This window comes from Porites lutea, chromosome 3 (genome assembly GCF_958299795.1).
Source record: "Porites lutea chromosome 3, jaPorLute2.1, whole genome shotgun sequence".
NCBI classification, from domain to species: domain Eukaryota; kingdom Metazoa; phylum Cnidaria; class Anthozoa; order Scleractinia; family Poritidae; genus Porites; species Porites lutea.
This window is the reverse complement of record NC_133203.1, coordinates 8763697-8780943: the sequence shown is the minus strand read 5'-3', so window position 1 is coordinate 8780943 and position 17247 is coordinate 8763697. Positions and strand designations below refer to the sequence as shown.

Below are 17247 nucleotides of genomic sequence, written 5' to 3'. Positions count from 1 at the left end.
CAGTCGTACGGAGCGAGCTCCGAGGAAGGTCTTCCATGGACGGACTTTTCCCCACCACATCCAAAAATACCGAGACCGATCAGAATGGTCTTTGACCTGCCTCGTACCCAGACGTCTCTCGCGATGAAAATGTCTGCGCAAAGGAAGGCGGGAAGGTGGTCTTTGACGACATTTGACCTGACTCGCTTTGTCGTTCTTACGGAGAATTTCGACAGCTAGCGAAACAGACGAGACACTGACACGACTGACACAGTCGACACACGTGTACGTGTGTCATGCCATCTCATTCATGTCTTATGATGTAAGCGACTTGGGAAGGTTTCCAATGTTACAGGAAGTACGAATTTTCGTTTTCTGACTTGTGTATAAAATTTTTCTTTAAGCCTCGGAGGACGTTAAATAGAAGTCAACAAACGTTGTTGGGTTCGTTTCTTTGACTGGATGTAAGCAGTAACAAAATAACGAAAGCTTGCCTTTTGAATTTCTCTCCCGCTTCCCGCCATCGTAGAGATCCCGTTTCCCGCCCATTCTTCTCCCGTCTCCCGTACCCTTCCCGCCCCCTCCGGGCTCCGGCCACCTGTTCCCCCGAACAAGGAACTTAGATGAAAAAGTGTAGCGTGTGTTAACGTTTGGAGGGGAAAACTGTTTATCAGCCAAACTAAAATGTTCTTCCTAAAAATTAGCGTTTTCTTATACTTAAAATTGTCTCTTTACGAGTTTGTTTTTTCACACGAAAGCCGAAATCACGTGCATTACTCGTTCAAAGAATTGCAGGACGCTGTTAATGGCGATTCCTTGAAGTCAGATGATCTACAGAGGCTATTTGACAAGCTGCATTTCTTGAACTGCTCTGCAAACAAACCGAGTCAGGATTACCGAAAGGTAAGATAAGTATTGTTGGCACAAATAGGACCAAATAGCCCAAAAAGATGAAAATTTCACACTAAAACTTAGAAGTCTTAAACTTAACTTAGTACGGTAAAAGTTTCTAGCGAAAAAATATATATCTCTGAAAACTAATTACGACGATTTTTAATGAGAAAGAGAAAAATGAAAAAGTAAAACTAAGCTCAAATTACGAGGAGATAACTGGAATTTTTTAGCCCGTACCGATCGATCTTCGAAGCTGCCCTTTCTCAATGTCTTCGACCACGCGGTTTTTCATTATTTCCATTCACTTTCACGCTTTGTTCTTTTAGTGTTTCAGCCCTATAGAATTGCACGATATTCATGGATCCTCACCGTCAAAAGCCTTAAGTTCCTCGGAGTTTGAAGAGGGGGAGAGTTGAAAAAACTGACCCCCACTCCGCGGACTACCCACTGACCCCACTCCGCGGACTACTCTACGGACTACTCCGCGGACTACTCTACGGACTAGTCCGCGGACTACCATGCGGACTACCCTAACTAATCAACCAAATTTACTTTCACGGAGAAAAGAGTTAGAAGAAGCGTACCTGCCTACAAGATCACACTTGATAAACAGCCGCCATCTTGATTTTCGCCATTTTACTCGACCCAGCTCTCCTTTAGCCTCGCCCCAGTCTTCATCGGCCACAAGTCAGAGCACGCCGTTCAGCCAATCGATGACCACTATTGGCGCTGGTAACAGTTTTTGTTATATTCAGCTTAAAAATGTTTTTAAGAACTTACTTATAGCCGTGCTTGGAAGTCACCATATTTTTGGATTCACCTGGCCCACAAGGCCCTTGGAGACGTATTCTCCTACGTAGGGCACGCAGTCGTTATTTGGATCGTCACGCGAGGTTTGGAGAGAAGCGTTGCGTGACGATCCAAGAACGGAAGCTGCAATGGACGTAGCAATGAAGAAGAAGGGCTGGGTCGAGTAAAATGGCGAAAATCAAGATGGCGGCTGTTTATCAAGTGTGATCTTGTAGGCAGGTACGCTTCTTCTAACTCTTTTCTCCGTGAAAGTAAATTTGGTTGATTAGTTAGGGTAGTCCGCATGGTAGTCCGGGGACTAGTCCGTAGAGTAGTCCGCGGAGTAGTCCGTAGAGTAGTCCGCGGAGTGGGGTCAGTGGGTAGTCCGCGGAGTGGGGGTCAGTTTTTTCAACTCTCCCTTGAAGAGGTCAGCCCTTCGATTGTGTACTGCCTTTTGCCAGGGCGTGAAAAGAATTCTGGTCAACAACGTTGCGATTCTCCCAGGAACCACAGCGAACTTTTCGACTCGTTTACGAGGAATTTCAGTCATGGCGAATACGGGATCACTCACGAAGCTCTCGATGAAATTCTCAAGGAAATAAACAAGACGATCGGGAACTTTTTAACTGAAAAGAAGGTAGGTGAAATATAAGGATAACAGCAGTCTCGGAGTTTTAAACAAAGTTCGTTTCGGCACAATCTTTGCTTCCTCTTGAAAACTTTGTTTCAATCAATTCGCTTTTAAAATAAACTTAAGGTGGCCGGAACCTATTTGTATGCGTGTTGGTTATATATGCGTGTTTTTCAGAATGAAAGATTCAACCGATTTCTATGATTTTTGGCATACCAAATAAATGATGATGGAACTTTAAGAAAATGTTATTTGTTTTCTTGTAGGTATAAAAGAACCTTTGAGATATCGGGAATATATTGAAACCACATTTTTACTAATAATGTAAATAGCTTCGAAATCCCTCGACAGATTTTTCCCTAACTTCAGCAAATAAGTCTTAGAGCTCTCTACTTTTACATCACTTGCCATCACATTTGCACGGGGAAGTTTACCTTGCTTATATGTTCTATCACTGATATTATCTGAGATTTTATTCCTCTCTTTACTGCTGCCAAATATTTCAACATGACGGTGTCCAAGAAGAAAGCTCTTGCTACTTTGGACACTTGTACACAAATGAACTTAATGTCTTTTAGTAATTATTATTTGTCAGCTTCTTTATTTTCCTACCTACGTATACTTATGTAAATATCTAATATAGTGTGAAATAAAGAATTGAATTGAATTGGAAATAAAGATGAAGAGAAATTTGACTCTCATTATCCCCAACAGCCAACTGTCCTTGCGAATGATGTGATGGTATAAGTCTTAAAAGGGCGAATAAATTACAAAATGCAAGGGTTTTCATTTCAGCTGAAAAATGGATGGTTAGAAGTACTGGAGTTGGTAGCCTTATTTCTCTTCATAACAGGAACCTGCGATGCTTGACAGTTTTTCGTAGAAGCAATATTTTGCTTTCATGATTAAGATTTGTTTCCAAAAGAGAGGGACAAATACAAAGTAAGTTTGATGAATAGAAGTTCTTTAATATCACCGTGCACTCAGCTTAAAATTGTTCTTCTTAAAGTGCTAACTGTATTCGCCATAAGTTTCTGATTACTCTGTTTCTTGCAATAAAGCTTAGGTAGGAATATCCTTTCAGATAGGAGATAGTCTGTCGGTAGTCTTCGTTCCTCTGTTTGTGCGTCAACTTTTACAAATGTGTTAGCGTAGCATTGTAAGGTTAAATTTGACCAGCATTTTGTGCAGCGAGTTCTACGGTCTTGATTGCCTTCAAACTTGCAGATGTAAAACTAGAGAGCTCTGAGGCTTATTTGCTGAAGTTAGGGAAAAATCTGTCGTGGGATTTCGAAGTTATCTACATTTTTCGTAAAAATGCGGTTTTAAATGTATGCCGATATCTTAAAGGTTTTTATACCTACAAGAAAATGAAAAACATTTTCTTAAAAATCCGTTGATGTTTATGCATGATTTAAGGATGCTAAAAATCATAGAAATCGGTTGAATCTTTCATTCTGAAAAATGCAAATCAAAAACGTAACCAACATGCATATAAATAGGTTCAGGCCACCTTAAGCTTATATTATCCTGTGAGCAAAGGTTTCTTTCTGGCATGGCTTTTAACATTTATGAAGCCGTTTAACCAACTATGTGACTGACAAGCTACGTGAAAGACTTCGTAAATGTTATAAGATTTTAAAGATTTATAGATCTCAAGTTTAGCATTTGGTATACGCTGGGCTCAGAAAACGAAACCATGTTTTGTGACACTCAGAACTTTTTTCAGCTTCCTCTTTCCTACTGCCGGTCATTTAGTGTTTTGAAAATCTCAGTTAATTAGTTTAGAAAAAAAAAAAAATGAAAATCATTGTCTTAAGTTTATGTTCTACATAAAACATGGTAAGTGTTCATGTCGTAGCTGTGCAATAACGGGAAGGAAATGTACAATAAATTAAAGGTGATGGTCATGCAAAGTTGTTGTTTTACTGATCCAAACCTATTGCTTCTATGCAATTCTCGTTGCCGTCGCCATCGTCGTTGCTTAAGCTCCCTATTAATAGACCTAATAATTATACTGATCTGCATTTCCGGTCAAACCTTATGGACACCAAAGGCACACAGCCAAGTGTGTCTTCATTACAGATCTGTCTAAGTTTAAGAAAAATGAATATCTTGTTTCAAAGATTGTATGTAGGCCTTAAGATAGGGAGCGTGGAGCTACAAGTTTGTAAACAAACTGAAGAAAACTGAAAACTTAGATTTAATTCAACAACTACTCATTAGTTTTGGAGATTGCTTGTTTTGATTCAAAGATGTGATCAGCACGCAATACCAGTGAACATAGACAAGCCAAGTGACGTGAATATCTGCCATGCGAAGAATTCGTACAAGGTATGCAGACAGCATGTTAGAAAGAAAGCTCTGGTAGGAGGGTACTTGATCCCACTCTTATGTTTTCAAAAACCTTGCAGCAAAGAAACACAATTCCCAACAGTGCATATTCCCAACAAATTGAAAAAACACTGGGTGAAACAAACCATTAAATAATTTAAATTTTCCCTCTGGAAAATAATAATTGTCCGTGAAGTAAACAGTGTGAATGTTTTTACTCCTGACCATAGGAACCAGTCATTGCCCTTTTTCATTGTACAGACTATTCATTGTTAGTAAGCACATGTCCTCTTAGAGGACGATGTTTTGCTCGGAAAAGATAAACTTATTTATCTTGAGCTTACGGTATTTTTTTATCACATCTAGAAGCCAGGCAATTTTTCGGAGATTCGAAGGTAAATCTGTCAAAAATAATAATTGAAATTGACAGGCTTGGCTGAGAGCAACAGAGGAGAGCTGATTAGTTCTAGGGGCAAATAGAGTAGACAAAAAAAAGATGCTAACATTGTGACTACTGGGGCACTTAGAAGAAGATTGTCCAATCACTATGATTTTTGAAAACAAAAGATTCTCAAGTTTTTTTGCACACGAACCAATAACATTCATAAATTTGAGGGCTGTTTCCTGAGATGTCTAGGTAAGTTCAAATGGTTTTAATGTTTTCAGCGGTTGCATATTAGATGAATCTTAAATTTTATTGGCCTGTTTGCAAAATAACTTGAGAATCCTTTGTTTTCAGGTATCGTTATGATTGGAGAATCTTCTTCTAAGTGCCCTTGTTTGACTAGTCACACTGTAACTGTTTCATTGTGGGAACCACAAATCAAATGGGGTATTCTCTACACCCTTACATGAATTTTTTTAAAATACTATAATTTTAACATTGCTATCAGCAGCAAGGAATGAAATATTAGTGCCTACCAAATCACCAAGTCTAATTTTTCACAATCAGCAAACTACTGAATCACAAAGTCTAAATACTGTCAAAGATCTAACATTCTTCTTTACTTTACCAGTGTTTTTCTGCGGAAGACATTTTTAAAGAGATAGAAGAGGGAGAGGAGGAAGGCCATGATCACAAGGAAGGTGAACACAACCATGAAGAAGAAAAGGTTCTTGATCAACATGATTTTGAGAAAGCCTGTGCCAGCATTATCCTGCACCTAGTTAAAGGATACTGTATCAAGGAAGGTCATGGACACAACGAGACCAAACCTGATCTACCATCAAAAGAATTTTTCATGGAAGAACTTTTTGATGACAAAAAGTACCTTTCTGAAGAAGACTTAGAAAGCATTGCTGAAAGTCTTGGTATTGGAAAGAAATCCTCTCAGTCAATGGCCTCATCTTCAAGTGAAAGCCATGATGGGCATAATCACAGACGGCGAAGGTCTCCTCCAGCTGCTGTGTCATCACAGGAGGAATCAGCTGCATCTCACACCCTTCATCGCCGCACAGTTGATTCTCATGCACACACTAATGGTGGAAGTAGCAGTGTAGGTGTTACTCTAATATCAAGCCCCGTTCTTACCCCTATACAGTGTATTAGCTTATTTACGCTTAGGGTGCATTCCATTGGTATGATCTGGATCAGGATCAGTTATCTGAGATCAGTCAGGTCAACTTTCTGAGTTCAAAGTGTTATACAGTAAAGGAACTTCCATGTTTACTGAGGCATTTGTATACTTGACCGAGTAAAATACTTACCAAGTTCTCACAGTAATTAACCATTAACATTGCTATTTTAAACGACACCCACCTTTATTACTTTAAAAACCAGCAATAGTTCCCAGTTCTTTGAAAAGAAATTGAAACTAGTACACTGTACTTGTTTGACCTTTAGATAAAAATTTTTGAGATTGTGCTTTGTCTATTATATCTATATATAACAGCCTTTTTAACTTGCTTTCAGCCTTAGCTTTTGTTAGATTAATTCAATACATGTATTCCTGAACAATGATCAATTACTTGTTTACAAAGAATATTAAAGTTTAATATTGAATGTTTTGTGTATAGTGTTACTCGGTCGATGAGATGCTGACAGTTTTTGACATTGATCACTCCATTGGAGCAGATGATTATGACTTCAAGCAGCTTTGCCCTGCTTTTGTTCAACAAGCCAAGAGCAGAGCTTGCAAACAACAGTCAAACCAACCAAAAACAGATCCAGAAAAGCATATGGGAAAAAGTAAGTGTGCACGTGTACACAGGAAGATGAGATTTCAATGAAGGGCATTGAATGGTTGCAATTAGATGCAAGTGTTTAATTTTGGCTGGAAACCCAGATTTCGCATTAATTATTATAAGTGCTATTTTGACTCATAGTTGAAATATTACAAAGGAAAAAAATAATAATGAGATACTGCAAGTTGGACATCGCAAGTCAGGTTGTGGAAATTGTAGTATTTCACCAGTATTTTGAAACTGTATTGTTGTCCAGATTATGTTACATTGACCAACTGTACATGTGGTGTTCTGACTTATCTTCTAATATTGGGATTTTGTTCTCTGTTTAATAGTATCTTAAAAATCCAACACAAATCAATAGGTAAACTGATGATCTTTTTGGTTTTGTTTCTTATCTCCAGTCTGGGGTTATGGCATTGCAGCTGTGACTATAATCAGCCTTTCATCTGTAGCTGGCGTGGCAACTATTCCATTTCTGGGAAAGAAGATGTACAAGAAGATCATGGCAATGTTGGTAGCTCTTGGTGTCGGAACCCTTGCTGGAGACAGCTTACTTCATCTGTTACCTCATGTAAGCCTTGACGTTCCTGTTTATAAACACTGGTCTGGTCAAATATCTTTTACCTTCAATGTTAGTTGGCACTGTCCGTCTTGTCAAAGGGGCCGAAATTGGCTTCAAGCATTAAAGTGCATAATCTGTGCAGAACAATTTGCATGTTTCAGGTGTGACTGTGTTAACATGAGTCTGTGCAAATGTAGAACTGTACTGTTCAAAAGTTTTTTCCTACTCCTGATCAGATCAAAACCTTGCACACTTATAGCCATTAAAAAACTTATGTGGTTCCGTAGGTCCCATGTAGAATGAAAGGCCAGATCTTTTCAAGTTTTTTTCCTTCAAAAATTTGTCCAGACCTGTGTAAACAAGGTTTTGTTGTTATAAAAGCTGCTCTGAAAACCCTCTGAACGTTTAAGTTTTTCCCTTCTAGTTAGCTTTTTGCTTAAACCCTGAAAGTGGTTTCTTGTAATGATAAATTAAATAAGTCATTTTGTGATCAGGCGTTTGGTCTCCACCAACATGACGACACTGCTGAAGGTGACAGCCATGCTGATCATTCAGAAGAGAAGGGATTCATTTGGATAGCATTGGTGGTGCTGCTTTCCATTTATGGATTTTTCTTGTTTGAAACTTTGATGCATCTGTGTTTGAAGAGCAAATTTGGAGATCATGGTGGCCATAGCCACATTGATGTTGAGGTCAGACTTAATAATAGTACAATTTACTGTTTCAAACCTGAGAACTCTAAAATTACATGAGTAACATGATCCTAAGTTTTAATATATCTTTGTAATCAGCTAGCCATTGGATTACACAGTCAAACTCAAAATCCAAACCACCTTTTATGATGCTTAGTGTAGTAAACGGTACCACAGCAAAGTGCTTCTCAGCGCTCAGCTTTTATTTGAACTATCACTTACTCTTTAGTTATTTCATCCTCAGACATCAACCACAATTTTATTCCACATAGTTTAGATACAACAGTAATTACACACTCAGTTGATAATAGACCTGTATAAGAAATCTGAAAAAAACTTTCCCACTGCTAATAGCATAATTTAAGGCTAAATGGGAGCGAGGGATGATGAAAACAAAACTTAAGGTGATAAAATAACAGAAAACTGATCACAGAAAACTGAGATAACAATACAATAATGTAAAATAAGGAAATTAAATGGAAAAAAAATTTACATCCAAAAAATCAAAGATAAATGAATAAATGAAATAAAAATAATTATTGTGCCTTCCAAGGCTAAGATAAATTGCTAAAGTAATTGAGCAAGTGAGAAACTTCAATATAGTCACTGAATCAAGCTCTAAAGTTCAAAGAAGTATTTGTTGAATTTTGTTTTGGAACTTGGATTTAACTTTAAAGTTGATATTAAAACTACTGAAAAATTAATGCTTTTGCAAAAAAGTCCAACATCGTTTCCGTTACATCATTAACGGGCATTCTTTGGAAACCAAGATTACAGGCCATGCATTTTAATCTAATTATACATGTGCAGGTACAGTGTTATTGTGCCATTCGCCACTTAAAAAACGAGGAGACTGGCATGGGCCAAATTAGCTTTTGCAAAGACCTCTAGGATCACACTATTCAGCTATTGGCTAGACTGTGAACAAGCTCTTAAGGGCGCTCTGGCGGCAGGGCGGGAAAAAAAAGGAGAGCTTGCAACTATGTCTCTGGAATTTGAATATCTGCATTGACAAAGTCGATGGGAAATGTTGAGTGGCGGAGATGACATTAGTAATGATATCATTACCCTTGGCACGTGTTTTTCATTGTTTGTTTACATTCGCGCTCACTTACGCATCACGCTGATTGGTGGAAATCTGACAGCTCAGTCGACAAGGAGCCACAGGGGAATTGGAGGTGGAATTCAAATTCCAGAGACTGAGTTGCAAGCTCTCTTTCCTTTTCCTGCCCCTCAGAGACCTTGCTGGCAGGCTAGCTGTTGGCCAATTTTTCCCCATCCCCAGTAACGATTCCAGAACTTGGCCTAGTCTCCCTCTTGTTTCTAAAGTGACAAATGGCCATTTAGTGATACAGATCACAGACCAACATGGTGGCCTGGATGTTTGATTATTTTCAAACACACAACAAAATGCCTAAGTAATTAAGAAAGTGCTGCTTTCCTTTATATTTATTTCTGGTGTCACTTGTTATAGCTTAATGTAAGCTCCATTTTTTGTACAGCTTCCTGGACCTTCAAGTCGGCACATGAGCTTTAAAAATAAAAGGAAATGTTCCAGGCTGGAGCATCATGAAGGAGATAATCCTCTTGGTAGAAGTGATGAAAAGCTTCCCATGGAAATTGGTGACATTGTTTTAACAAACATGGTGAGTGTGACGATATTGCATTGTCTTAGCATCCAACCAGATTTTAGCATTTACATGTGCAAACTCAGGCTTACTTTTCTTACAGTTTAATGTCATGGCCGCTAATGAGCTCACTATGTTCTGATATTTAAATAAGTTGAGGTTTAAGAACGTGAGCCGATTCTTTACATGGTGACAGAAGTGGGAAAGAAAAAGTGTAAAAGTGTAGATACAAATCAAACATTTATTTAATTGGAGGATATATTAATAATAAATTTAATAATACATTATTTGATCCACCAACCATGATCAAGGTTCATGATACACCAATCACTAACAACCACGCTGAAGAAAATGATAGTCCCACTCAATAAATCAACACTACTGTCTTATGAAACCCTGCAGTACCTGATCAAAACATCACAATCAATATTAAAGTGAATATTGTGAGACAAACAATAAGTAAAAACCCTTTATAATAAAAGTAATCATAAAGGTTGTACATCTCTACTTCAGCAATAACAGTGGCTTTTATAAGGGGGTTTTGGTTTGGTTTTTCAAATCCTGTTTCTGAAAGTATATATAATTTTATATATTATCTTTTTTACATGTATATGTGGTGTCATACTCCAGTGCTTTTAGTGAAAATTAAGGATCATTAAAAACAGTCAAACTGCCAATTTGTTTTAAACTTTGTAGTTCCAGTACCACAGGGCAGTCAGAAAAATATTAGTCTTCCAGCTCAAGGGATTAATAATTTTATTATAATTTTTTTTGGCCGATAATCTGGTCCATAATCTTAAAATTATGATCTTGAATTAAACATAAAAAGTTTGATACAGAGACATATAAAGAATGTGACACACTAAATTGACTGAATCTTGTTACTTAATAAAGTACATGTTTAAAAGCAATTTTTAATTTAAAATTTCTGTAATATCCAGCTTGATATACATGTATATTAGAAGAATTTATGTACCATTTAAAAAAATTTATAGCTAAAGTTCTGTCTGTGTTTTTTTTAAATGTTACAGTTGTATGCAGTGATACCAAACAATGACATAAAATTTGTATTTTAAGTTTACCGGTATGTTATAATGTTGGTCTTCTGTCACAAAAGGATGGTTCCATAAAGAATTTTAGTAGCAGCAGCACTACAAGTTCTTCTTGTACATTACATTCCCATTGTGTTTATGAACATGTATCTGGTACAGATACTGATGATGGTGAATATGAGGTTAATGTTAAGAACAATAATACTGATATTAATTTAAATGTCATTATTAAAAATGTATCATAAACGTGTAACTGGCATTTAAGCATCAATTAACTGATCATGAAATAATCAAAGATCAACAGAAGTAACTTATAAACATCAATTTTCTTCAAGTCATTCATGTTTTATTGGCCAGTTGCTTATCAGTTCTGAACAATTAATTCTCCCATGTCTGTGTGAAAGATTACAATGTAGTCTATCTGTGATATTCAATTGAATAATTTTCAGCAAGCCATTAATTTCCTTTAGTTTCTACAATACTAGATGTAACACTTAATGGTAGCAAACAAGCAAATTGTCAATAATTATTTGAAATTCATAAACATACACCAACGGAGAATGATTAAAAAGTGTATCTGTGCAGGAAATAGACATTGTTAAAATGACTTTGAAATATGTGTATCATGTCAAATTACGTAATGATAAGTCACTTGAACAGCAGATTCTCATAAAAAATTGTTTTGTTAAAGTAACTTTTTCATTTCATAATTTGCAACCCACTACTAATATACCAGACAGACCTGGAGCACCAAGGCACATGTTGAAGTTTTTGATACTTTCTCTTTTATTTGCATCTGTGTTACAATAACCAGCCTCTTTTCTCTAGCTCCATAAATGAAAGAGCTCAGAGTTTTTTGGAGAAGGCAACATTATTCACAGCTGCAAATCACAAAAAAGTTACCAGAACTGAAAGAGCCATTTTTCTATTTTCTTTGTTTTTATTTAAAATTTCTAAATTTTGAACTGAGAGTGTGTGATATTCTAAGAAAGCAAATTTCTTAATCTTGAGCAGGATATCAAAGATGGTTTTGAAGATCCCAAAGACAGAGTTCCCCAAGGTCATCAAAATACAGCAGATAATCGCAAGAGAAGCCTTAAACACAGCTTATCACACCACTCCGTTTTCAGTGATGAATTAGAAAGAAGCAAGGGATCATTCAAAAGTATTTCCACTGTGGCATGGATGATAATCATTGGAGATACTCTCCATAACATCAGTGATGGATTGGCCATTGGTGCCGCTTTCGCAGAAGGTGGTAGCTCGGGTGTTTCTGGTGGAATCAGTACTTCTATTGCTGTGTTTTGTCACGAGCTGCCTCATGAACTTGGTAAATAATTATCTTGATGATTTTTTAATTTGCATTGTAAGTATCTCTCTGTTGGTTGCAGATTTTGCATGATGCCCCAAATAAGCTTAGCTGGATGAAGTTTAATGAGGAGCAGGCCCAGATTTAAAATGCGGCTGGACCACAAAGTGTTCTTAAAAAACTGGTCTGATAGTGGCTGCCAGTGTTGCATCTCTACTGACATCTGAGCTCACAGCAAACAAATTATGTATTTAGGAGACGTGAATTGTTGTTACTAATCTGTAACATTATTATTTAAATTTATTTATAAATTATTTATTTAATATTTATGTTAAAGATACCAGTGTGGAAGGGGAGTAGTTTGGATAGCCTGGGGCTAGTGCACTTGTCCATCAGGCTAGTGAATTCTGTTCTCAACTTGCCTGATGGGCAAGAGAAGATTTTAGGTTCATTCAATTTGTTACAGAAGAACTGTAATCAGTCCTGCCTGTCATAATTTATTTTCAGGCCAGTTGAAATGACTTTTGGGCTATTACATGCTAGCTATAAGTAAACTGACTTTCTCTTCACCCTGATACATCACCTGAATGTTGCATAGGATTAATATAATTATAGATTTAGCCAGAGCTGAAAGCGAAGCTCCCATTTATGCATTTTAAATTTACTTCAGTCAATGGAATTTTAGACCATTGCAAAGAAATCCACAAATCTATGCTTACCTTTAGGGGAGAACCATATAACTGAAAAACATCAACTTTAGTTTTCTATCAATAAAAACCTAACAACTGGTCAGCGGAAAACTTTAAAAGGTACGTGACCTCAATGAGTTGGCACCTGAGCCCGTGATACGGTCATGTGACTCTGGTCAGCGAATACCCTGTTTTGACAGCTGTCAATTGACCATAATATGGATGTCTATTATCAAGTTAAATACAGGTTACAGGCATTTCACATTGGTTTTCCTGTGGTGCGGACGGACGGACGGACGTACGGTCACGTGATGATCAAAATTTCTTAGAAGGATAGATTACCAAATTTTCTTAGGTATGGGGCTCTGCTCACGCGCGCGTGGAGCTCCGCAGAAAACACCACTGGTTTCATGCGGTTTGGTATTGATCATGACATTAAATAAATTGATAAAGGAAGTACATTTGTGCTGTACCAGTGTTTTAAATTTTTACAGTCTGGAAGTAGTGTTATTATCACAGAATGGTATTAATAAAACTTAATTCAATTTTTTTTTCCTTTTTCCTTGTGTGTCACAGGGGACTTTGCAGTTTTGCTGACAGCTGGCATGACAGTCAAGATGGCTTTATTAGCCAACTTGCTTTCTGCCTTGTCTTGTTATATTGGCTTAGCAATCGGTATATACGTTGGTCAAGAAGCTGATGTGCGTTTCTGGATATTTGCTGTGGCTGGTGGAATGTTCCTTTATGTCGCATTGGTGGACATGGTAAGAGTTTTAGAAGTATCGATACTGAGATCACTTTAATTTATGGAAAGTCTCTGCTTGCTGTCCGTTTCCCAATGGACAATTTAGGATGAAACAACGTTATGGGTAGACTGCCAAACAGTCCGTATTTTCGCGTATTCAAGTACGTGCGAGTAGTCGAGAGAGGCTGAAAACGGAGAGCGAGACTGGGGAGAGACGCTAAAAATACGTTTTTCTTTTCTCTCGCATCACACGCCTCACAGATGAGGCTCTTGAGCCACGCTAAACCAATTTTGAGAAAATGAGAAAAAAACGACTGTCTCGTAGTCTACGTTATGGGGTTCCTCAGCTATTAAACAAATTTGTTGTTGGATGAGGTCTCAGTGATATCCGGAATAAGGTTATCGTCCGTGGTTGTCATGGAAATCACCCAAAAGATCTTTTCGTGACATACCCTGAAGCTGTTCTTAAGCCAGTAAGTAGTTTTCCATTGAAATCCCTTCGTTTTGATGGCGCAACTTGTCAGTGGTTCGCAGGTTCACAGCTCATCTTCGGCGATGACATTAATTGATGTTATTTTTTCTTGAACACAGCTTCCTGACCTGATGCACAGCGAAACTCTTCAAGCAGAACCTGTCGCTACGTTCTTGTTACAGAACTTCGGTTTGGTCCTTGGATTCGGGATTATGTTGATAATTGCGCTCTATGAAGAGGACTTAATGGCAATTAATTTCTAGCACTACTTACATAATATGTAGTGCAGTGTTAGTGAGTGGAGGCACGTTCAGACGAAAAGGGAAGGGAACTAGCAGCAAGATCGCGAAATAATTGGGGAAGAGAAGTTGGTTTAATTTTAGTGTTTTAGAAGTAGCCTGTTGGATACCCTTGTCCCAGAGGTTTTTCTTGAAAGTTTTCTCCACGTGATAGAGAACGAGCTGCGCGAAGCGATAAAGACTAGTCGCGAGTACCAAGTTAAAATTTTCCTCTAAAGCTACTTGCAAACGGACGCAACGACTCCCAGTATTGTTGGCAGCGAAACGTTTGACCGGTTTCAAACTTTGGGCAACAACTCTCAACAACACGCAACAACAGCACGTGTAATATTTTGGAAAAATAAATTCTTTCTCTGGTATAGAGACAGACAAAATTTACCTAAGAACGAACTACGGCTAAAGATATCCTCATCGTCCCATCGTTAGTCCAAATTATACGAACCAATCAAATTGATTTTGGTGTTTGTAAAATTATCAACCAATCAGCGTCCGATGGTCGGCACACTCTGACCCTGTAGTTTGCATGAAAGTGAGATTCAAGTGCAAGGTAACCAGAGGTTTTTCTCTTGCTTGCCACTTTACAACTTGTTTTCACCTCTTCGCCCGTCTCGTTCTTTATCACGCGGAGAAAAATTTCCAACAAAAACCTCTGGGACCAAGGTACTTGTTGGAATGAATTTGTATAAGATAAAGACGATTTTCCCAACAGTGTACCAGCATATAGACTGATATACATGTACTACGTAAACAAATTTTTATTTAATAAGGGCTTAGTTTTCTCACTTACATCAGCCGATTTTCTCCTGGAAAGTCACCGGAATTTTTTTTTTTGTCGATTTTTTGAAAATAACTTCTTTTATTGTTATACCCTGTATAAACTAGGGACTGATTTTATTTTTCTTTCAATCACCAGATGATGGCTATATTGCGATTTGTATTAGACTGAAAATTTTAATAGTTTAGTTCTGAGAAAATTTTTGTTCTTAAAAGAAGTTAGTAAACTGGCTATTATTTATACAAGAGATGTTTCATTAAGAGATGTTATGAAGAATGTTTTATTCAAGAAACTTAGTTATTTTCTAATTATAAGTAACTGATATCACGGAGTGATTTCATTAATACCCATGATTGAGTGGCCAAAACGAAACGAAAACAGTAAAATTAGTCGTCATTGTGGGGCGCTAATATGGCCTCGTCATGTGAAATTGCTCGCTTATATTGCTAATACAATTATTAATCATGTTTAAGCGTAAAAATAAAATTTTATGTAGTATTTAATCACGTTTTGAATTTGCATTGTGTTTGATAAAAACAGTGATATTTTCAGAGTGAGAATAAAATTGATTTTTTAATATATAGAAAGCAATGTGTCATCCTCACTTTAACTTCATTTAACTTTGTCCACTTCTCGGCTGGCTTCGCTAGCCGATTTATGCTGTTTCACCCGAACTTTTCCCCTACTACGAAGCCTGGTTCCAGGCTATAAAACCTCAGTTTGCAGTTGTCTGTGGACGCCAAAGCGAGAAGAAGACTTCATGTTTTCTTGTCGTTTCGACCTTGGGCCGCTCGGCACATCGGTTTGTACCAGTCGCTCGGAGATCATGCGATGTCGCGACTTAAGTAGAATGACTAGTAGAACCTTCAATTTTGCAGGTCAGGCTGAATAGTAATCTATTCCACAACACTCAGATTCACGCTCAGTTTAAACAAGATATGGGAATAATATTGCTCAGCGCCTCCAAGCCATACTGTTCATCTTTTACTTCCATAAGCCCCACAAACATCTAATAACAATCTTATTTCCGTAGGAAATCACCCCAATCATTACAAAATTCTCCCCAAATCTTTCCCCAAACTACGAAAAAAAACATATTCTAAATTAAATGTCCAGCTTATAAATGAATAAATGTTCAGCTCAATTACGTAAGTAATTAGTGCGATTGGGTCCGATTGGGGTCTCTTCCGTGAACGGCCGATGGAAAAACAAATAAACGGAAAACTCTTTAGTTGATCCTATTAACGTCCATCACATTGCTAGAAGCCAGCTTTAGCCGAAGCTCCAGAGTAGTTTGGCAAAGCAGTATGTCGGCGGGTCCACCGAACATGGTTCATGATTTCAGATAGCTGTACCCCTGAAAGACCTAGAGTTATAGTACACCCTAGGAAACAGCTTTACCATCTGACAGGAAGCTCCTAAAAGGGTTACAACATCTTTAAACAAGCAAAGATCGCTTATAAATGTCTCCACGCGCTAATATGTCCGACACAAGAAATCCATTAGTGCAAGAAAGAATGCCAAATTTCACTGAAAACCCCGAGGTTTCTCGGGATTCCCCGAGTGGAATGCCAATCCCTGCCTCGATGGCAACGATCACCTTTTATGAGGTCATCTTCAAGACTTCCTTTGCGCTGCGATGAAGTAACCGCCACCGGTATTTTCTAGGGTGAACATCCAGAACAGCAAGACGCGGTAAGCAGCCGACCAAGAGCAAAGGGCGGGAAACATGCCTGGGCGTTGCATAAGGCTACCTTGTTATGTCAGATCCTGCGCAAAGAGATTAACGTCCGAATTTCCTGGGGAAGGACCTGGTATAGAGTAGGGAAGACTATTTCCAGATCAATTCTCCATCACTAGTGAATCTAACACCATCAAGTCAAACATATGACTCGCAGAACCCCCGATTTTCTACTGAACGTACGTTCTGCCACATAATATCACAACAACAAGACACCCGAAGGCGTTTACGCGGGATGTGTTGGTGTAAGAAAGAATTACCGTTATGTTGAATGGCAATGGAAAGCTGAGTAGTGTATGCAACAAATGTGTGCAGGAGAGACGGAGATGTTCTGTTAAGGACTAATACACTAGAAGATGAGTTACACACAAGGAAATTGGGGTCAAAAATAAGGGCACTGTTCTTTTTACTAATCATTTTGATTTAGGTTGAAAAGAAAATTTGCTCATTAAGATTGACTGAGATCCCG

At 37.9% G+C, this 17247-nt stretch overlaps 1 protein-coding gene across 1 annotated transcript; it reads left to right on the top strand.

Moving 5' to 3' along the window:
• The first annotated feature begins 663 nt into the window (after positions 1-663).
• Positions 664-15611, top strand: LOC140931524 (zinc transporter ZIP10-like). The gene is made up of 12 exons (XM_073381332.1): positions 664-882; positions 1200-1284; positions 2088-2299; positions 5644-6123; positions 6644-6815; positions 7216-7385; positions 7871-8068; positions 9571-9714; positions 10814-10930; positions 11763-12078; positions 13323-13510; positions 14083-15611. Exons 1-12 carry the CDS (start codon positions 664-666, stop codon positions 14224-14226), a joined length of 2445 nt encoding a protein of 814 aa, XP_073237433.1. The 3' UTR covers positions 14227-15611.
• The last annotated feature ends 1636 nt before the right edge of the window (positions 15612-17247 follow it).

What these genes read in the sequence shown, in the direction of transcription:
- LOC140931524 (XM_073381332.1), top strand. Translation starts at nt 664, where the DNA reads ATGTTCTTCCTAAAAATTAGCGTTTTCTTATACTTAAAATTGTCTCTT. An exon ending in ATAGCCACATTGATGTTGAG is followed by an intron (nt 8,069 to 9,570) that starts GTCAGACTTAAT and finishes TTTTTTGTACAG; the next exon opens with CTTCCTGGACCTTCAAGTCG. An exon ending in CTGATGATGGTGAATATGAG is followed by an intron (nt 10,931 to 11,762) that starts GTTAATGTTAAG and finishes AATCTTGAGCAG; the next exon opens with GATATCAAAGATGGTTTTGA.